The following is a 19,211-nucleotide window of genomic DNA, read 5'->3' as shown; positions in this document are numbered from 1 at the left end:
GGCAGATGACCTTGGGCAAATGAGAGGGTGAATAGAACAGAGAGAGGGTGAGCAAGAGCAGAAGAGCAGACTTTGAGGACACGTGGGCTGATGCCGTCTGGACCGGTTGCAGAATCTGACTCGAGGTTTGAAAGCAAGCTCTCCACCTTGTCAGGAGAAAAGGATACAGAGTCCAGGGACAGTTGGGTGCGACTGGGTAAAGTGGGTAGAGATAGTGATGGGTTTAGGACACAAGATTTAGCTGCAAACACCGAGTTTAGACATTCAGCTTTATCACGTGTGGTATCAGCAGTGCGGCCATTTGAGGTAAGGGAGGGGATGGAGGGGGAACATACACCAGAAACAGATTTGATTAAACGCCACCAGGATTTTGAGGAGGGAGAGAGGTTTGAGAGTTCAGACTTGAGATGAGAAAGATGTTGTTTTCTGGCTCGCCTGAGGGTAGATACACACTTGTTCCGAGCTTTGTGGAAGGAACTGAGATTGCCCTCAGTTGGGTTTGCTTTCCATGAAGCAAAGGCAAGTTGTTTCAGGACAACTGCCTCGCCACAAGCTTCAGTAAACAAAGGGCGGGAGGAAGGGTAAGACAACTGAACACGAGAGGGGATAAATCTGTGCTTGAGGGAGAGCAAGTTTCTTTGAACGTTAAAGTTGAACATTAAAGTCGCAAGGCTGAGACAAATTACTCTCACTATGTTATGTACAGGTATGCCTGCCACATTCACCCAAAGAAATGGCACGTTACGTGCTTCAATAAGTTATTTTTATTTATTTCAACTTGGCTTTCGCATGCTTTATAACAGGTCTGTGAATCCTGTTTTTGGTAAGGCAAAATGGCAATTTAAGTGCTATTTTCAGCTTTTTGACCCTCATGCCCCTCAGAATTGTGTTCACTGGTACCTTTCTTAATGGGCTTTGATGAAAGAAAGGTTTATCAGCAATGGTAATCAGGGTACAAATAAAACTGTACACTGCATAAGAAGTCGAAGTGTACGGAACAAAAAGAAGTTAGGATTTGGATCAGATGTGGAAACAATCAAAACGGTGTCAGTCACATAAAGAGAGGTATTACTGATTTGTGCAAACATTTGGGTACTCTGGTTTCCTACTTGGTCGAGCATGTTCACCTTGTTTGTCTGGGCTGACAGGATAGCCAACTTACCTTTGAGCTGTCTAGTGTCGATTCGATTCCCAGCCCGACTATAACATTGCCATCCTTGTGCTGTACTGGCAGGGCATCGAATCAATGAGCGTACCATCCATTGGACGGGACAGAAAGCCAGGGCCTCATTAGCCAGCTCTAGCTGGTGGACATTAAAGATGTCACAATATTTTGCAAAGAGTCGGCCATTGTGTGCTGGCCACAGTCCAAATTCCTGCCCTAAACCAGCTGTTCAGGCTCTGTAAAGTCCAAAGTCCAACAATGAGCCAGGGCTCTGGCGTTCTCTTCTCACCATGGACAAGTGATCCACGGCATACTTTGAAACACTGCCAGGATAAAACAACAAAAACTACAATGGCACTCGGTAGGGCACATACCTCCGCCAGGCTGAACAGTTTACGTTTTGTATCCCCACTGACAGGCCGAATCCCAATCCAGATCTTCATCAAAACCTAATTGGCTTGTTATTGTCAACCACCCAACTCATCCACCAAGTTTTGTCATAATCCGTCCACAATGTTTTGAGATATCGTGCTGCGTATCGTTTTTAGCCCTCCCTCTCAATGGTGAAGAATGAGTTGCAAATCCAAAAAAAATTCTCGTATCCGGATTCAGATCTTCACCAAAATCGAATCAATTCGTCCTTGTCACACACCCAACCTGTCCACCAAGTTTCATCCGAATACGTCGATAACTTTTTGAGATATCCCATACTCACAGGCAGACACGCAAACAGACGGGTGAAAACATAAACCTCCGTTCACCTTCGGTGCCGGAGGTAAACAACGAGTTGTCTGCCTAAATCCAGGTTGACAGCTTAACTTCATTTCTTCGCATCCAGTCCTCCTCTCTTTTCTCCCCTTCGCAGAACTATCTTCCAGCTTCTGTCCTATTCTTCCCTTCGGGTATTTGAAGTATTAGCTGCTAATCATCATGACAAGCTGTTTCCTTTTCAGCTTTTATACTCACACTAAATCATTTCTTCCATCGACTTGACCTTCAAGCTCCTCCTGTCATTACTCATGGTTGTCTGCCCTCGGTCTTTCAGCTCGTCCATGAGCCTCGATTCTGCAAACTTTAAAAGTAAAATAAAATACGATATCTGGAGGAAATTCAGGCCAGGGGGCACATTCCCACAGGGGTTTCCTTGTGTTAAACTGAGCAAGCATTTAGTTGCAAGTTGTGAAGGTTCTGTGTCAGACTTGGAATAAAAAAAATTATGTGAAATGGGAAACTAATGCCGAGAGCAAGATGTGCTGCTTGGATGTGTCCGTGCCGAGTGGAGGAAGCACACCTCGTGTAAGGCAAGGGTGTTGTCTTCACTGTTCGCTGCAGACAAGGCCAACTCCACATCATCGTGGACAATTAGTGTTTCTGAAGAGGGATGCCTAATGGAACAGACAAGAAAATGTAGTCATTTCCTTTAAAGCTTGCAATTGGCAGGCAGTGCTGAAATATATATTTTTTTTCTTTTTAAAGGATGGGAAGTGGGAGGATATGAGATGGAAGGGGAGTTGAAAAAAAAGGAAAAGGGGATAAGGAGGAAAAGGGAGCAAAGCATGGCAATACCAGGGGAATATATGAGAAGAAAGGGGGAAAAAAATGGTGGGTTTGGGGAAGGTGGAGGGGATAAAATGCGTATGTAATATGCAGATGAAAGGTTCTACTTCATCACCATCCAATATCAATGTCTTCCATTCCTTACTTGAGAAGTCCGTTTCCACTACCCAACATTCATTTCTTCAAAACCAAGACTGCTACATGCCACAGCAAGCTTATAAAGGTTACCCACACAGCAGGCTTACGTGCCGCGTATCGAAACAAACATATAAAGGACACGCCGTGGCTCTTCAGCGTGCGCTGAGAAATGAGCCAACTCATTTGCATTGTTCTTGAAACGTCCGACAAGATGAGCAAGCATACTCTCAGATTCTGTCCGCCGAGTCAATGGCTAATGCTACGTGCAAAATGATATACCGAGAGAATACAATCACACGGTACATGCACCGCGTCTTGGTTCTGGTGGATACGCATTGAGATTTTGTTTTCTTTTTAAACGAATCAAATGGTAGCACAGCTTCACAGTACGGAATAGCGAAAAGATCCCTTGTAATTGGTGAGGCTCACTGTTATACTCTGGAAGAAAAAAAAAAAACCCAAAAATGAACACATCAACAAACTAGAACGACACTCGGTAAAATGCGTACCTCCACCAGGATGAACGGTTTACGTTTTGCATCCCACTCGTTGTTCTTCTTATGTATGGCCAATATGGGGTGTGTAAAAGTTGAATGACTCGTGATGCAGACAGTCAGATGTCGATCCGACCTATCAGTGTATCCCACTGATGGGCCAAATCTGCATCTGGACCTCGACGAAAATCTAATCGGCTCTTTATTATCACCTCCCCCAACACGTGCACCAGGTTTTGTCACAATCCGTCCACAACTTTTGGAAATGTCATGCTATTTATTGTTTTGGACCCTATCTTTTAATGATGAAGAATCACTTGATAATTTTTTTTTTTTAATTCACATGTTAATTTAATTTTAATTTTAAAATCGAATCAATTCGGCCTTGTCACACACCCAACCTGTCCACCAAATTTCGTCAGAATCTGCCCGTAACGTTTTGCGATATCCTGCTCACAGACAGACAAACAGACAAGCAGAGACAGACGGACAAACAGACAGGGGTGAAAACATAACTTCCATCCACCTTAGGTGGTGAAGGTAAGCCTAGTGTTGGCTTAGCGGTTAGGGGTGGCTGGCTTGGGATGTTAGGTTCCTGAGTTCGAGCCTCGTTGGCCGCTGAATTAACACCAGGTGGGGTTGACTCAGCCTGTCATTTTCCGAGGTCGACGAAATGAGTACCAGTGAACTGGTATAGCGGCACAGCATCAGCCCCAACAAAATGATAGCTACCCGGCAACCAAGCTGCCATACGCAAGAAGAAGAAGGTGGTGGAGGTAACAATGTTGTTTCCTGGCAGCAAAACTGTTACCGAAGTCGATTTAACGGGCCTGTCTTTCCTGTATTGAAGATCAGAATGTGTTTTGATCGCTGCTTGGTTACAGGTCAACAATAATAATTTGACAGGTAGACTGAAATGATGTCCAGGTATAGCAATTTGATTGCTGGCCTGCCATCAGTGGTTATTTTGATGCCTGCACCTCTTGGCATGAACGTACTCCATCAAGACAGTTCGTTTCATCTCATGTGAAATGCATAAGTGACTGTTTTTTTTTATTTGTCACTTTTAAAATCTTCTTAGGCTTGCTGTGTACGGCATGCATTTTGCAGAAGGGCATTTGGATACAAATAAAAGCAGACAATATGGGCCAAACGGCCTTCTTACACAATGCGTGGCATGCCACGGACAGGGATAGTGCCATCCCGAGCTTCTTCCTCATCGTCTGACTCTCCTGATTCATCACTGGATGAGGGATAATCCATGACCTTGCTAGCCAGGCGGGATTCAGTGCCCTGCGGGGGGAAAGAGGACAAAATGACAATCAAAAACATGTGAAAGATAGCAATGAAGGAAGGACGGTGGGGATGAATGAAAAGAGAAGAAACTTTAAAGTGTTGGTGAAACGACAGCAAAAGTAGTTGGTGGTCAGCGCAGTGGAAGGAATTGAAGCAGATAATTATGCAGCCATCTCACCACAGGCTGAAGAGGTTTGTTTTCTGGAAGTTCATCCAAAGTTCCGTGCACAACCGCCTCACCCACTGTTGGCACGCCATTTGAAGTTGTCGAATCTGCAAAAAAGAACAACCCATGACTGCATGAGTTAACGACAAGACGAGAACAGCTGTGGGTTAAATGATCACCCGGATATCATCACACAGTTCATTGGGGGCAAAAAGTCTCAACACCGAGCCCCACAAAATCATTCAATCACCGATATTTGAGCATTTCTTCGTTGCTCATTTAATTTCCCTCCTTTGTTGTACTCATCCCTAAATCTCCCAACCACCATCGCCACAAAAAACCCCGACAAAGAGCGTCTTGCAATCATTCATGATTAAACAACCAAGTGTATCGTTCAATCGTGATACATCTCACAGCATCACCCACCCTGTCACTCGGGAAGGATTGTCAAACAAACCCACCGATCTATTTCCATTTTCAGCAAGTGGAAAAGGTTCAGTGTCGATGAACTTCTTGGCCTCACCGCCAGCCATGAGCTCTCCTGGGTTGTCCATATCACCAAGTTGGCCTCCAAAGCCGACCGCAGACTAAATATCCACTGTGGTTGGAAAATCAGAACTACTCGCAACCTACAAGGTCTCTTCCATACCATAGGCTAGCTCTCCCGACATGGGCTGGTGCTCCAGCATCGCATTTGTTCCTCATGGATTATGTGGAATTTAATATTCTCAACATTATTGGCATCTCCTGCAATGAGGCTGAAGCACAAGTCCAGTTGCTCTCAGATCACAGATGGGTAGATGGCCTCTCTGGGTTTAAAAAAAAACAAAAAAAAAACTGTTTCTCAACTAATCCAACTCCTTCTGCTCTCTCAGCCCCTCCAGGATGTACCTGTTCTCTATCAGTAACTCCCTCCTGAATACACTCCCTAAATACAGGCTTTCTGTCCACCTCCACTCTTGTTCCTTTTTTCCCCGTTTGTGGAACTGCTTTCCAGCGGAGGATCAATCACATTCTGCCCCTACAGGGCTTCAAAAACAAGCATGCACCACCATCTTGTACCTCCCTCCCAATCTCCATCAATCTGACCTAACTCAAACCTCTTACCTGCAGGTTACTTGCTTTTCTCCTCCCCCCCCCACTCCTCTTTTTCTCTTTTCCATGCTGGACATGCCAAACTGTGGCCCAAGTGCCCCGGTCACTCAGTCAGAACATTCACCTTTTAACCTGTCACCTCACTCTTCCATGAGCCAGGATCTTGTATCACCCCCAAATTAAACAAACATCTGTCAAAACATACCACATATCCTTGGTCGTTCTCTTGAGCCAGGATGTGAGCCAGTGGAGCTTGAGGCAGATCCAGACCCAGAACTTGAGCTGGAGCCATAGTGCTGCTTCTGTAAATGCTTACGCAGATGTAACTTCCGGATGTCAGCCAAGTCAGCCGGCTTAGCGAGACGCCTGGCCTCTCCCACACTGCAGAATATGAAGTCAAACTTTAACCTTCAACAGGAATGCCAAACGGCAAATGAAGCATATCGAGTGGGCAAGATCCGGGTGCGGAAACTTTTAGTGCTTCAAAATTAATGTCTTTTCCAAGAACAACGGTCAAAATTCCCATGACCCTTGTGGAGTATTTTCACACCACTTGAGGAACAAAAAAAACGAAGAAGGTACGCAGTAAAAGACCAATTGTCACAATGATATTTTATAATATATATATATATATTGTGACGCGTATGGGATACAGGTAGTTTTAGGCCTCAGCATAGACAGTGTGCCCGTGCAGAGAAGTTCATTTTTCCTAGAATAAAATTTTCACTTTTAGGTTAAGATGGCCCTCTGTATGCCACAGGGAGGCAATGTTGGGAGCTGTAGAAAAGTCAGCTGGGTTAAGGTGTCACAAGATGTGTCCTCCCCATCTGAACTGGCAAGGGCCAGGCAAGGAGAGTTAGGGATCCCCAAGAGGACAAAAATTATGTCACACGAGGCGATACGATAAAGTTCGCTCCTTTTTCTCCACTCTTCCACAGATGTCGGTGCGGCCTCAACAAGCATAAGACATCACTACCGGTGCCGGCACCGTCATCTGGGATGGGCCACATGGAAGGGCCCCCTCATTGCTGCAGCAAAGCAGCCATCCATTGGTCATCCCTGTGGAAAGGAGTGCCGCTATTGGCTGGACACATGGGCTGTCGCCTGATTGAGCTGGCACGGCAGGAAGCTTAGAGACAAGGACTTGGCGAGAGGGAAGGGTGGAGACTATTTGAGCGCTGGCAAAGTACCATTTCACTCGCTTTGCCATCTCACTCTATTTTACAGGGGATGCTCGTTAGCTTTGACTGCACTCTTTTGCAGGGGGGGGGGGATGCTCTTTGGTCGTGTCTGTCTCCCTCTGCCCCCCTCTCCCTCTCCACGGACCTCTGCTGCTGTGGAGTTTTCCCTCTTATGTGGGCGATGACATGCTGGGCCGCAATCTCCACTGGTACTGCCCTGCTGTGTACTGGTCGACCCTACTTTGCTCTCAAACCCTTCCCTCGTGGACATTCGAGTTATTTAACAATCCTTGTCTGGTTCATCGTGTACGAATGGATGTACAAATGTGTATGCAGACCCTTAGAGTTCATGTTGTTATCAAAGGATTTATTTATTTTTATCTTCATTCATCATCTGTCTTTGTAGCCGGGTGTTGGCTTGGTGGTTAAGGTGGTGGCTTGGGATCCTCGGGGTCCTAAGTTTGAGCCCCGCTGGCCGCTGAGTTAGCATCAGGGAAGTTGACTCAACCACTCATCCTTCCGAAGGTCGGCAAAATGAGCACCAGTATACCGGTAATTATCCCTGCGTGTCAAAGGTGACTAAAGGGTTGGCACCAGGAAGGGCATCCGGCCACAACAACATTGCCACAAGAAAGGATACCATGATTGGAGCCCGCAAAAAGCTGACCCCTGCTCAGGGATAAAGGCTTTCAAATGGTGTGATGACGATCATTTGTCTTTGTGTGCTGTATCTGTCCACAAATGTGTCCCTGGCTCATGTCCTTTTACTTTAAAAAAAAAAAATTATTTCACAAGCTGTGGGGGTCAGCTCCGTAAAACTGCATCCTGCATGTCACTCGTTTCGGCAATATTGGCTTCTCTCTGGGGTAACTCCATTCAGTTAAAATTACGATAACCAGCGTGGGATTAGCTCACACTTGGAAAAGCATCTCTCATCTCCGCTTGGGCAAGCAAACATGTTCAAATTGGCTTTAAGCCGGCCATCCTCGAAGCACATCACTTCAGCATGACAGGGCCACATTAGTGGGCATACCATACACAAAATTATATGTATATATCTAATATATACAGTATATAAAGCTCATTCTAACCACTGACTCACTGACTGAATGACTTGATATTAAAGTTTGTTACCTTCCGGGTGACGTAGAAAGCCAAAATTTTGCGTGCCGACAGACATCCAAGTCAGTACACCGGGAAAAAAAACCCACAGAACTGGCGGAAAGCGTCCGTAAATGAAAATGTAAACAAATGAAATATATAAATGAAAAAAAAAATGCAAATAAAAAAATGCAGGTGAGTGACCCGAGACAATGGCGAGGCACGGTAATTTTGCGTGCTGACGGACATCAAAGCCGATACACCTGGAAAAAAAAATCACAGAACCATTGGAAAGCGTCCGCAAGTGAAAATGTAAATAAAGGAAAATATAAATCAATGAAAAAAAAATAAAAAAAATAAATGCAGGTGAGAGACTCGAGACAATGGGGAGGGCACGGTAATTCTGCGTGCTGACGGACATCAAAGACGATACACCTGGAAAAAAAAATCACAGAACCATTGGAAAGCGTCTGTAAATGAAAATGTAAATAAATGAAAAATCGAAATAAAAAAAATAAATGCAAAAAAATTAATGCAGGTGAGCGACCTGAGACAAAGGGGAAGCACGGTTCATAATTGCTTACAATGTGTTATTGTTATTGCTTACAATTACAACTAATATATATATATAGTACACACACACACGAAAAGCTGGACATGCCAAACTGTGGCCCAAGTGCCCCGGTCAGACCATTGACCCTTTAACCTGTCAACTCACTCTTCCATGAGCCAGGATCTTGTCTTCTTCTTCTTCTTTCAGCATTGCCACTAAACAGTTGCCTCGGCATTGCCCGTTAGGAATGTACTACAGCCAATACCCAGAAAAGAACTGAATTCTCAATTTTAAAGACCAGTCCACTCTGAAGAGGGAACATCCACTACATGTGATTTGGGCTTGTTGGCTCTTTTCAGCGTGAAGCAGAAGCTCCTCCCCGGAATGAACTGGTCAAACCCTACAAGACATCGAGTCGAGATCAGACCCCATCACTGGAGTAGGTACCAGGAAGCAAGTGCCGCATGAGCTATTGCTGCACGCATTCTGACCAACAGGAAATGCCTGTCACGTTAACCTATCTGTGGTGCACAAAACAGTTCTGGGAGCAGCCAGGAACAATTTAAATTAAAAAAAGGCTCTTCCAGCTCAACAGTTGCATCGGCTCGACCTAATAGGAAATGAGCTTAGCAAAGGTATCGTCCTGCACATCTACCTAGGATTCTACTGCAGAAAATACCAGGAAGATAATTTATTTCTCAATTCTATAGACCAGTCCACCCCCGGAGAGGGAATGTCCACGGACATGGGTTTCAGGCCTGTTGGACGTCATGGAAAACCATCCAATATAATACTTGCCACTAAAGAGCTTTGACAGCACAGACACCAACAAAGCATGGCACATCAGAATCAGAAAATACATCAATTTCCCCTCATGATGGCGAATGCTCCCTTCCCCCCTGACTTTTCAAAAATCACATGACCTGTACGAACCTTGCAAAATGTCGCAACAGTTTATGACATCCAACTTCATTGGACAAAAAAAAATAAATTATGATGTGCATCCGACTAATAATTTGCAATTGGTCACTGGCTTTGACACCGGTACGATTTTTCAAAAATCTACATATATCGAACAAACGGTTTCAAATGGAGCACCTCGCCGCCATTAGAGCATTAAAAATGCATCAGATGCGGCAACAAATGTGAATTGTTGCTCCCGGCTTGCCGGCATTATGGCAGAAGACGGCATTTGCATTTTTGCCGCCTCAATCGCTACCACATTAAGAATCCAGTTTGTGCATGGGCAACTTGCTAGTAATTGTAATCATGTAATGATGTTACATCTTATCTTAATCCTATTCTACTGCAGCATCGTAAAATAAATTCTGGGTTTGCTGTTGATGCTCACATTCCAGCTGACCAGTATGTTATTGTTCCAGCTGTTCATAGCTGGTTGTGTTATGGTACAGGCCTTTAAAGTCTACACATTGACAGAACACCAGTCTCATCAGCCAAACGTTTTCAATTCAACCACCAGCGTTAAAAGACCCACAACAACCACGCAAGGATACAGCCTCTATATTGTCATCACCATACATCACTGTTCCTTGAACAGAACAATCTCCAGACTTAAATTTAAATGTGTGGTTTATACATGTTATCCTTCTCTGCCATTCATAGTAACTCTGGGCACAGTTGAGAGATGAGGCCACACGGGGACACGAAACCCAAGATGAGCAGACAACCAGTCACTGCACAGACCATTATATCACTCGAACACTTCTGCTTTCGAGTTGAATTTGTGAGAACATTACATTATCAAAGCGATTTACAATGGGGACTTTCAACACACCTTGATAGGAATACACGGTCATCCTGTTTACCAACTGTCCCAATATTCAAGTTTTTCAAGGAAAGCAGATCATGTAATACAGAACAGGAAGTTTCAATTTGTTACCTCCACCACCGAAGGTGGACGTAGGTTATATTTTCACTCCTGTTTGTCTGTGAGCATGATATCTCAAAAAGTTGTGGATGGAATTGGTTTGACATCTGGTGGACAGGTTGGGTGTGTGACAATGGTGAAATCGATTAGATTTTTGGTGAACATCCAGATCCGAGAATTTATTCAAGTGATTCTTCGCCATTGAAAGATAGGGCCAAAAAACGTCACATAGCATGATATTTCAAAAAGATGTGGTCGGATTCGGACAAAATTTGGTGGATGAGTTGGGTAGGTGACAAGAAGAAGCCGATTCGATTTTGGTCAAGGTACGGACGCAGATCCGGCCGATCAGTGGGATACAAAATGTAAACTGTTCAGCCTGGTTATATGATACTGATGTTGGCAAGCAGGTTCACAAAAGCTAAATGCTAAAATAATTTGTAAATAACTTGAGACACCAAAGCAAAAAAGGATTCAAGATATACAAAAAAAAATTCGATCGTGATAAGGAGTCAATTTCCATTTGGGCACAAACTCATGCGGTGTATGCAGTAGCAAATTAGCACCTGATAATTACACATGAACACCAAGGCCCCAGACATGCTTCACAGCCAAATTGCTACAAAATGGACCCTCGCACTAAGAATACGTTTTGAAGCAAACAAAAGGAGAATTCCTCAGCTTTTCATTTTTCATTAACTTGTAAAAATTTCTAAAAACATGTTTTCACTTTGTCATTATGGGGTATTTTGTGTAGATCGGTGACAAAAAATTAATAAAAAATAAACCAATGTCACCCGCAGGGTGACCCGTATCTTTCCAAAAGGTGACCACGTGTGACTTCTTTAAGGTCACACTGAGGTGAACAGAGCTGCTATCCACCAGGAGCGACTCCTTGAGGAATATCTGCCTATGAGAGATTCCGATGAGAATCGTTCTACAGAGTAACCATGAAAAATATGCGTTTGCCTCATAACATCACCAAATGACGTCATAATGTCTCAAGCTTGACATATCTAGAAAGCACTCATCGAGGTGTTCAATTTGAGGTACTACACGATATGGTTCCTAAAACTTGAAAATTTGGCCTTGGGGTCAAATATGTTTGACCTGAGGCGCTAACCATGAAAGTCAAGGCCAATCGCCACCAAAAATTAATCAGCTGAGCGCCAGACCATGAACTAAATTCCCATGAAGTTTAAAGACGATCCGATCAAAATTACTCAAAAAATAAGGGTTTCGTCGACTCCCCTGATTTGCGACAAAGTGACCTTGACCTTTGGCCTTGACCTTCAAAATTTTGTGCACTGAAAGGGACCTCTATAGGCCTCTGATATGCGAAGTTACAAAAATTTCCAATGATAACTGTGCTCTGCAGAATTTTTTATACGTGATTACAGACAAAAAAAAAAAAACATACATGCTGACTAACATATTGTTACGGCTTCGCGCCCGCCGGCGTGCTGACGGCCACGTAACTCGAATCGCGGCACGTCGCCCACCGGACGGACAATCCAGTCGTGACCCTCTCGGACTAACGCCGGGAACCAGTCACGGGTGGACCTTTCGGTCTCACCGCGATCGAGCCAATCGGCCCCCGCGTGGGATAGGGTTGCTCGCCAAATTCGACCTACCTAAGTACCCACACGGAGGGTAGACCGGGCGATCGCACCTCGCCGCAGGTCGACTTCGGACACGGGCCACTTAAGCGACCCGTTCCGTACTATCGGGATAACCGAGCGGTGTTATTCGTCGACCTCGACGGTTCGATTAATTATCGGGCGTATTCAGCCCACGACCAACCCTTTACGTGAAGCAAGATGAGGATTCAATGAAAGAAATGACGAAGCGAAGCGGGAAACAGTTCAACACAAAGCACATTTATTCGCGCTGAACGGAAAGCACACATATTCAATTCCACCAAAAGCACATAGAAAAGGAAAAGAAACACAATGCAATTTTTACCAAAAGCACATAGAAGGAAAAGAAACACAATGCAGAGCTAATACCGACTACGCGAGCACACGGCAACACTTATACAATTTTACTTCACAGACGGCGCCGACAACACACATTCCCAAAAACAAAAGAAAAGAGAACCCTCAAGGATGAGGCGGGCCTGAGGCCGAGACCGGGTCGGGCCTACCCGTCTGGTGATGAGACGCGGAGCGGCGATGGTGCCTTAACTCCGCAGGCCTCGCGGACAGTGTCTGGTAGGGGGTGGGAAAGGGGCCCCCTTGGTCGCACTATCTCAGCGCAGGGGGAAACAGGAGGGGGGTTGCTGATGCTCGGGGGAAAGGAGGATTTCTACTCTGCCTCGAGTCCCGCGACGAGCGTCTCCACTTCGACCAGGTCGCGCCGTCGGCCTCCCTGGTGTGCAGCTCCCGGCACGACGCGAGCACCCCCTCGTCTGCCCTCGCCGCCTCTCCACAGCTCCGTCCCCTTCGCTCCGACTCCAACGCACACGACGACGACCAACTCCTTCTTGCTTCTTCTTCCCAACTCCACCGACTGCGAAGTCTTAACTCTGTCGACTTGACGAACGCGGTCGCTTATATAAGCCCCGTGGCTTCGCTCTCTCATCTTTGACCCCCTGCCTTCGACCTTTCACCTCGCTCCCCATTGGCCCGAGAAAAAGTGGGCGTGAATGCATTTTGATCCATAAATTTTTGGAGCTGAAAATCCGTGGTTTTGTACACGCTGTTCAGCGCGCGCCCTGCACGAGTCCAACACCGGTACCCACAAGCGGCGCAAGAACGGTGGCGATGCGACGGTTGCGAGGTGTGACGTGAAGCGGCGCCGCGGTGGGTGGTTGATGTTGTGGTTGGTGGTGGTAACAATGGCGGTTGGTCCAAAATAAAGATAGTAAAAGAAAAACGGCTATCCTGAAGAGTCGCAGCACGCATGAATAACATTTATTCCCTCTAGACAACGGGTTTGGGCCTAACTACACATATACTTACCGAGATATCTCACCTAAGGGACCTGAATGGTGGTTTGCGAATTTGGTAACCACAACAATATCTTGCAAAAACTTAGTTTTGGCAAGATAATAAATCCATTTTAAATTCAAGCTGTAACATAACAAAACGTGAAAAACGTCGAGGGGTGTGAATACTTTCTGAAAGTAGTGTACATGTGTGCCGGCCTTCAGGACGTTAAATTGGACATCCCACCTGCCAGTTGGTAGATGTTAAATATGCCATGGTGTCCTTTGCGAAGAGTAGGAGAGGCATCATCGACACATGGTCAAATTCCAAAATTCCTACCCTAACTACTGCTGGGAAGACAATGGCAAACCACCCAGCAAAACCCTTGCCAATAAAATGCTTTGGCAGCACCAACGCTCTGTGACAGAGTATGGTACATCAGAATAAGAACTCTATTATTTCTGTACTAGTGGAATTGGAAAGGCAAAATAAGCTGTTTATGACATCTGTCACCACTAAATGAGAAGGAAGTTGCAAAGGAAATTTATTTATGAGATATCCACAGTTCCTAACGATGCAGAAAATATGATTTAATCAATACCAAATGCAGATGAGATGATGTATAATTCTCGAGTTAAGGGAAAATGCGTTGGGAGTGATGTGCCGTCGGAACCCACTATTCGTGGATCCGCTATGAGCGGATCACGTATATTCGCGGTTGATAAAACGTGACCTGCTTCCACATTCACGGCCCTTTGCTTCACATATTCACGGCTTCACCATTCGCGGCATTTATCATGAATCACGAACCGCCGGGAACCTATCCCCCCTTTTCATATTGAACTCATGCCCTGTCATTCGCAGATTCGACATTCGTGGCATTTTCCAGGAGCATATCCCCCACGAATAGCGGAGTCCAACAGTATTTGAAAAAAGAAATCAAATTGAGCAATAAATATAATGATGAGATGTACTATACTCCTTACAGAGCATTGGTCTGGAGGTATGGAGACCCATGATGTATGAGGCTCTCAATGTCAGACATGAGATCAGAGCCGTCACTCCAGATACATCTCGAGCATTTGATAAAGTCTGGCTTTCTGCCCTGCTCTCCAAACTCACTGCCGATGGCATTCAAGGTCAACTCCATTCTTGGGTTATCAACTTCCTCTACTCTTGTAGCCAAGATGTGGCTCTCAACAGAATCATTTCATCTCCTCTCCCTGTCCAGCGTGGGGTACCCCAGGGCAGCGTTCTGAGCCCAGTCCTATTCCTGATCGTCACCAAACGATCTCTCTGACTCCCTGGAAGACCCCCTTTATATAATTGCTGACGACTCCACCCTCTGCCGTAACATCCCTCGTCCTTCAGATGAGCATGCTGCAGCCTCTTCCCTCTCTTCAGACCTTGATAGAATCACGAGCTGGTCAAACACTTGAAATATGTCTTGCAATCCTGACAAATCTCACACTTTCACTGTTTGGTGAACCCTCTCATCTACTTCCTTAACGATCCTCTTGAAGAAGTCCAGTCACTCAATTTGGACCTCACTTTCAGCCATGATGTTTCTTGAGCAAACCACATTTCTAAGTTTACCTCCAAAGCCAGTTGCTAACTGAGCATCCTTAATTGTGGATCCGACGCTTGATGAGTGCTGCTCTCCCCTCTAGGCTGGTTCCCCTGCCCCACACCTTGCTCATCTTAATGCCGTGGAAACCAAAGCCTTCAAAATCATCGGGATATCACGTGATTAAGCAGAGTCTCTGTGCCCATCACTTTCACAATGCAGACAGGTCAGTGGTCCCTCTGTCTTCTACTGCCATCTTTCTGGTCTTGTACCCTCTGCTCTTTAAATGACATACCCACCACCCCCCACCCCCAGGTTCCTGCAGGGTGCACACAGTCCACAATCAAACCCCTTCTGGTGAAACTACCTAAATCCAGACATACTGATCACCTGCACACATTCATCCCTCTTCTTTCCCTCCTGTGAAGCCAACTTCCTCAGTCTCTTCAATCTCATTCTTTCCTCAAGGGTTTGAAGACCACCTTCTCAGGTCACCCCCCCTCACCCCCATCCACAACAATTACTTTATACACCTAATCACCCCACACAATCTCATCTATTTCTGGGTTTCCTGGTTTTCCTTTCAGTTCTGTGACTGAGAGTTTGCGGCTCGATCTATCTTGTTCACCTCCTGCATTCTCCGGTCTCCCTTTATATTGTCACCTCAATCATGCCGTCAGTGTTGTGTCCTGAGCTGTTTGGTGTTCTTGCTCCTCCACAAGCTGAGACAAAACACGCGCGTGCACACGCACACACCTTGGGGGGAAGTGACCTAACTTCCCGGGGCACTCTGGGTACCAGAGATGGCATCTTGTGAAATCACTTTTCTCTCAGCAGTCATTTGAGCAATTAAGGAGAAATCCCCCTTTGTTCCCCACTCCCTGTTCAATTAAATAACCACAGTGTTTGTCTTTGCTATATCCTCTAAATGCTGAATATCAAGCAAAGAAACAGCAAGTTCCATTTCTAAAGTAATTTGTATGACTCGGCCGAAATCTTTGGCAATCGAATCACCAAACTCCCAGTATTAAAGCTGATGTTCTAACCTGCACTTGTTACATAACCTCATACATGGCAACATGATGGTGACATCTCGTATATGGAGGGGCTGGCCGCCCTTTTTCGCCTTCCCATCTTGGCACCCCTCTTCTGAGATTTTCCCTGTAATGAAGTACTGATCTGTTACTTTAGACTCCATTTTGTGGCAGATCACATATAGTCCATGTGGTCTGTTCAGGTTTATTAGGGACATAACCACTTGATAAGACGTATGCTCTGGCAGAAATACAGCTCATTATAAAACAAATGGTTTATGAGCACTACATACTGTACATGTGGCATGGAATCAAATATGTGATTTTTAAAACCAAGACCGAGCTCTAAAGTGATTAATCCGACGCTGTACTGAATTTTCATTGGAAACAATCACTTAATTTTGTCTACCACATTAAAAAAAACATATAAACCACAAGGTGAAATGTGATTGCATTTGCTGCAAGCCTCAATAATCGCTCCATATAAGAATAAAGGTGCTTGTGGTGTTTCCGGAGAAAGGGGTGAAAAATGTGGTTTACACCTTTATGGACGGACAATCCGAGGCCAAACGCTTTGACAATGGAATGAGCTTGGAGAATAAACAGGGTATGAATAACTACAGGAAAGTACCTTTCTCATTTAGGTGTGCTCCCCACATACCTGCTGGGTTGTCGATGGTGCCCGGCGTTAGGTTGTGTCGGAGAATGTCGATGCTTGGCGTCTGGAGAACGTGATGTTGTCCGAGGAGGAATCTGGTTTTAAAAACAAGTGAAAATGCACCACACATTCAATAAATATTGTGACAGACAAGAATAAAAAGGTTCAAAGTCATGCTTGCAGAGTTAGACTGCACATGAGCACCGAAACACAACAAAGAGAGGAAAATGACACCAGGCTGGACAGAAAGCTTATGCTTGCATATTTGTCTCTAAAGGAGCTTGTTCTATGGATATGTCGGACACACTAAAAGGGAAGACATTGGATGCAATACTGGACATGAAAGGGGCCACTGATTTCTTACATATGCAACCAAAATGGAATTTTGACAACTTCCTCCACATATATTTAATAAATAAATGCCCTTTTGTGTCTGTCTGTCTATCTTTGTGTGTGTCTGTGTAACACCAAAACTACCGGGCCAATTGCCACAAAATGTGGCACATGGACCAACCTTGGGGTGATCATGAGCTACTTGGTTTCATTTGGAGTCGCAGGGGTTCAGCAGGGAAGGTCGATGAAAATTATCTATGTAAATATGTATCGTGTAGCGCCATCAGGTGGTGACAGAGGGTATTATAAGTCAGCTGTGGAGATAACTTGCATTTTTGCACTGTACACGTCCCCAGAGAGTGGGAAGCCCCGAAGCCAACCTCCACTAAATCAGGGGAGGCAGGGAAGTGGGGGGGGGGGACAGATCTGGCATTGCCCGACAATGCTGGGCACCCCTACTATTATATATTGTCGTCTCCACGCCGGTTAAAACCGACCTGGACGGAGAGCCGAACAATTTCCCTTGGAGACAAGCAGCCGAGCTTCCCGGAGATTATGGTGCACACGGGACGGGAGGCATGTACCAGACGCGTTCACCAAGAGGGAGGACAAGGGTTTAAACTCGAACCCACAACGAATAGACAGACACAAGCAATCTTAATAAATAGAGGTTTAATGAACATAAATTAAGTATTCATAAGAGGAATAAATCATTCCACATGAGAGGTAATTTGTGTGGATGATCCCTTCGTTAAGGGCCCAGAAACTGCCGCACAGTCTCTTCTCACATTCGAGATTACCAACACGCTCCTCTCTTACACCAGGCCCGCTCACAATGACGGCCCAGCTTCCTCCTCGAACACACCAAGTTATTGCTGAGAGACGCACTTTTCTTCTCTTCTCCTCTCCCTCTCATAAATGTACAACTTCACAACTCTGCCGAACAGTAATGGCTTGCGTCTTGCTCCAACACGCGGGCATATTCACACGGCACGAACATGAGAATCGCGCAGCCTTCTTCGGCATGTCGAGAAGCAACAGTAATGCCTTTCTCTTCCAACTGCCATCTCCTCACTGATAATGTCCCCTTCTCTCCCGAACCTTCTGACATCCACCAAGACCAATCCGAGGCCTCGGGGCAATGCTTGTTGGCACGAAGTCGAGAAGGCAGAGTTTCTTGCCTGCTCGGTAACGTTCGGCCCTCTTGGTGGTGTTGTTGAAAATGTGGTTCATTATTTTCCGGTTTTGTAAATGCAAAAACATTGGAAAAGGTCACGGGGGGGCAATCACATACTGGGGGAAACTAGCCTTAATCCCTGCCGAATTAATACAGCACCGCCCCCCGTGCGGTGACACGTAATAACTTAAGCTGACGGTTTTCCCTACTTCAATAACATTGAGATGTCTCCTGCTCGTCCACGGACCATGCTACTCTATACAGTCCTACCATCACCAAGGAGTTCTTCCATCTACCCCACAAACATACCAATATAGAGTGCCGAGAGAAAGTCTACACCCCCTTTCAAAATTTTCACCTATTGTTGCCTTATAGCCTGGAATTAAATTGCATTAAATCATACTTTTTACACATCACAACCCACAACTTCTAAGTGAAAAACAAATTCTGTAAATTTCAGAAAATTCATTAAAAATACAAAACGAGAATATGTTGGTTCGATAACTTTCAGTCCCACTGAGTTAATACTTTTGTGGAAGGACCTTTGACAGCAATTACAGCTGTGAGTCTGTTGGGAAAGTCTCTCCCAACTTTGCACAACTTGATTGGGAAATATTTGCCCATTCTTCTGTACAAAACTGTTCAAGCTCAGTCAAGTTGTGTGGGGAATGTTGATGGACAGCAATGTTCCAGTTATACCATAGATTTTTGATTTCATTTAGGTCAGGGCTCTGACTGGGCTTTCAAGGACATTTATCTTTTTGTTCCCTAGCCACTCCAGTGTAGCTTTGGCTGTGTGCTTCGGGTTGTTGTCATGCTGAAAGACGAACTTCTGTCCCAATTTCAGCTTTCATGCAGAGGGCAGCAGGTTTTCCTCT

The 19,211-nt window shown here is 45.2% G+C and overlaps 1 protein-coding gene across 11 annotated transcripts in view; it reads right to left on the bottom strand.

Annotated features, from left to right (window-relative positions):
- The window catches only part of LOC147023598 (mitogen-activated protein kinase kinase kinase kinase 4-like), a 188,124-nt gene that overhangs the window by 38,143 nt on the left and 130,770 nt on the right, over positions 1-19,211 (bottom strand). For all 11 annotated transcript variants that reach the window (XM_085889133.1, XM_085889144.1, XM_085889136.1 and 8 more), the window contains exons 18-22: positions 16,827-16,918; positions 6,117-6,292; positions 4,829-4,923; positions 4,520-4,647; positions 2,457-2,550 (exon numbers count right to left, since the gene is read on the bottom strand). In XM_085889133.1, the coding sequence (XP_085745259.1) occupies positions 2,457-2,550; positions 4,520-4,647; positions 4,829-4,923; positions 6,117-6,292; positions 16,827-16,918 (585 nt within the window). The remainder of the gene's footprint in view (positions 1-2,456; positions 2,551-4,519; positions 4,648-4,828; positions 4,924-6,116; positions 6,293-16,826; positions 16,919-19,211) is intronic.

The sequence above is a fragment of the Eptatretus burgeri genome, chromosome 7 (genome assembly GCF_056783735.1).
Source record: "Eptatretus burgeri isolate ZD-2024b chromosome 7, Ebu_testis_v1, whole genome shotgun sequence".
Taxonomy (NCBI): Eukaryota; Metazoa; Chordata; class Myxini; order Myxiniformes; family Myxinidae; genus Eptatretus; species Eptatretus burgeri.
This window is presented reverse-complemented; position numbering and strand designations above follow the sequence as displayed.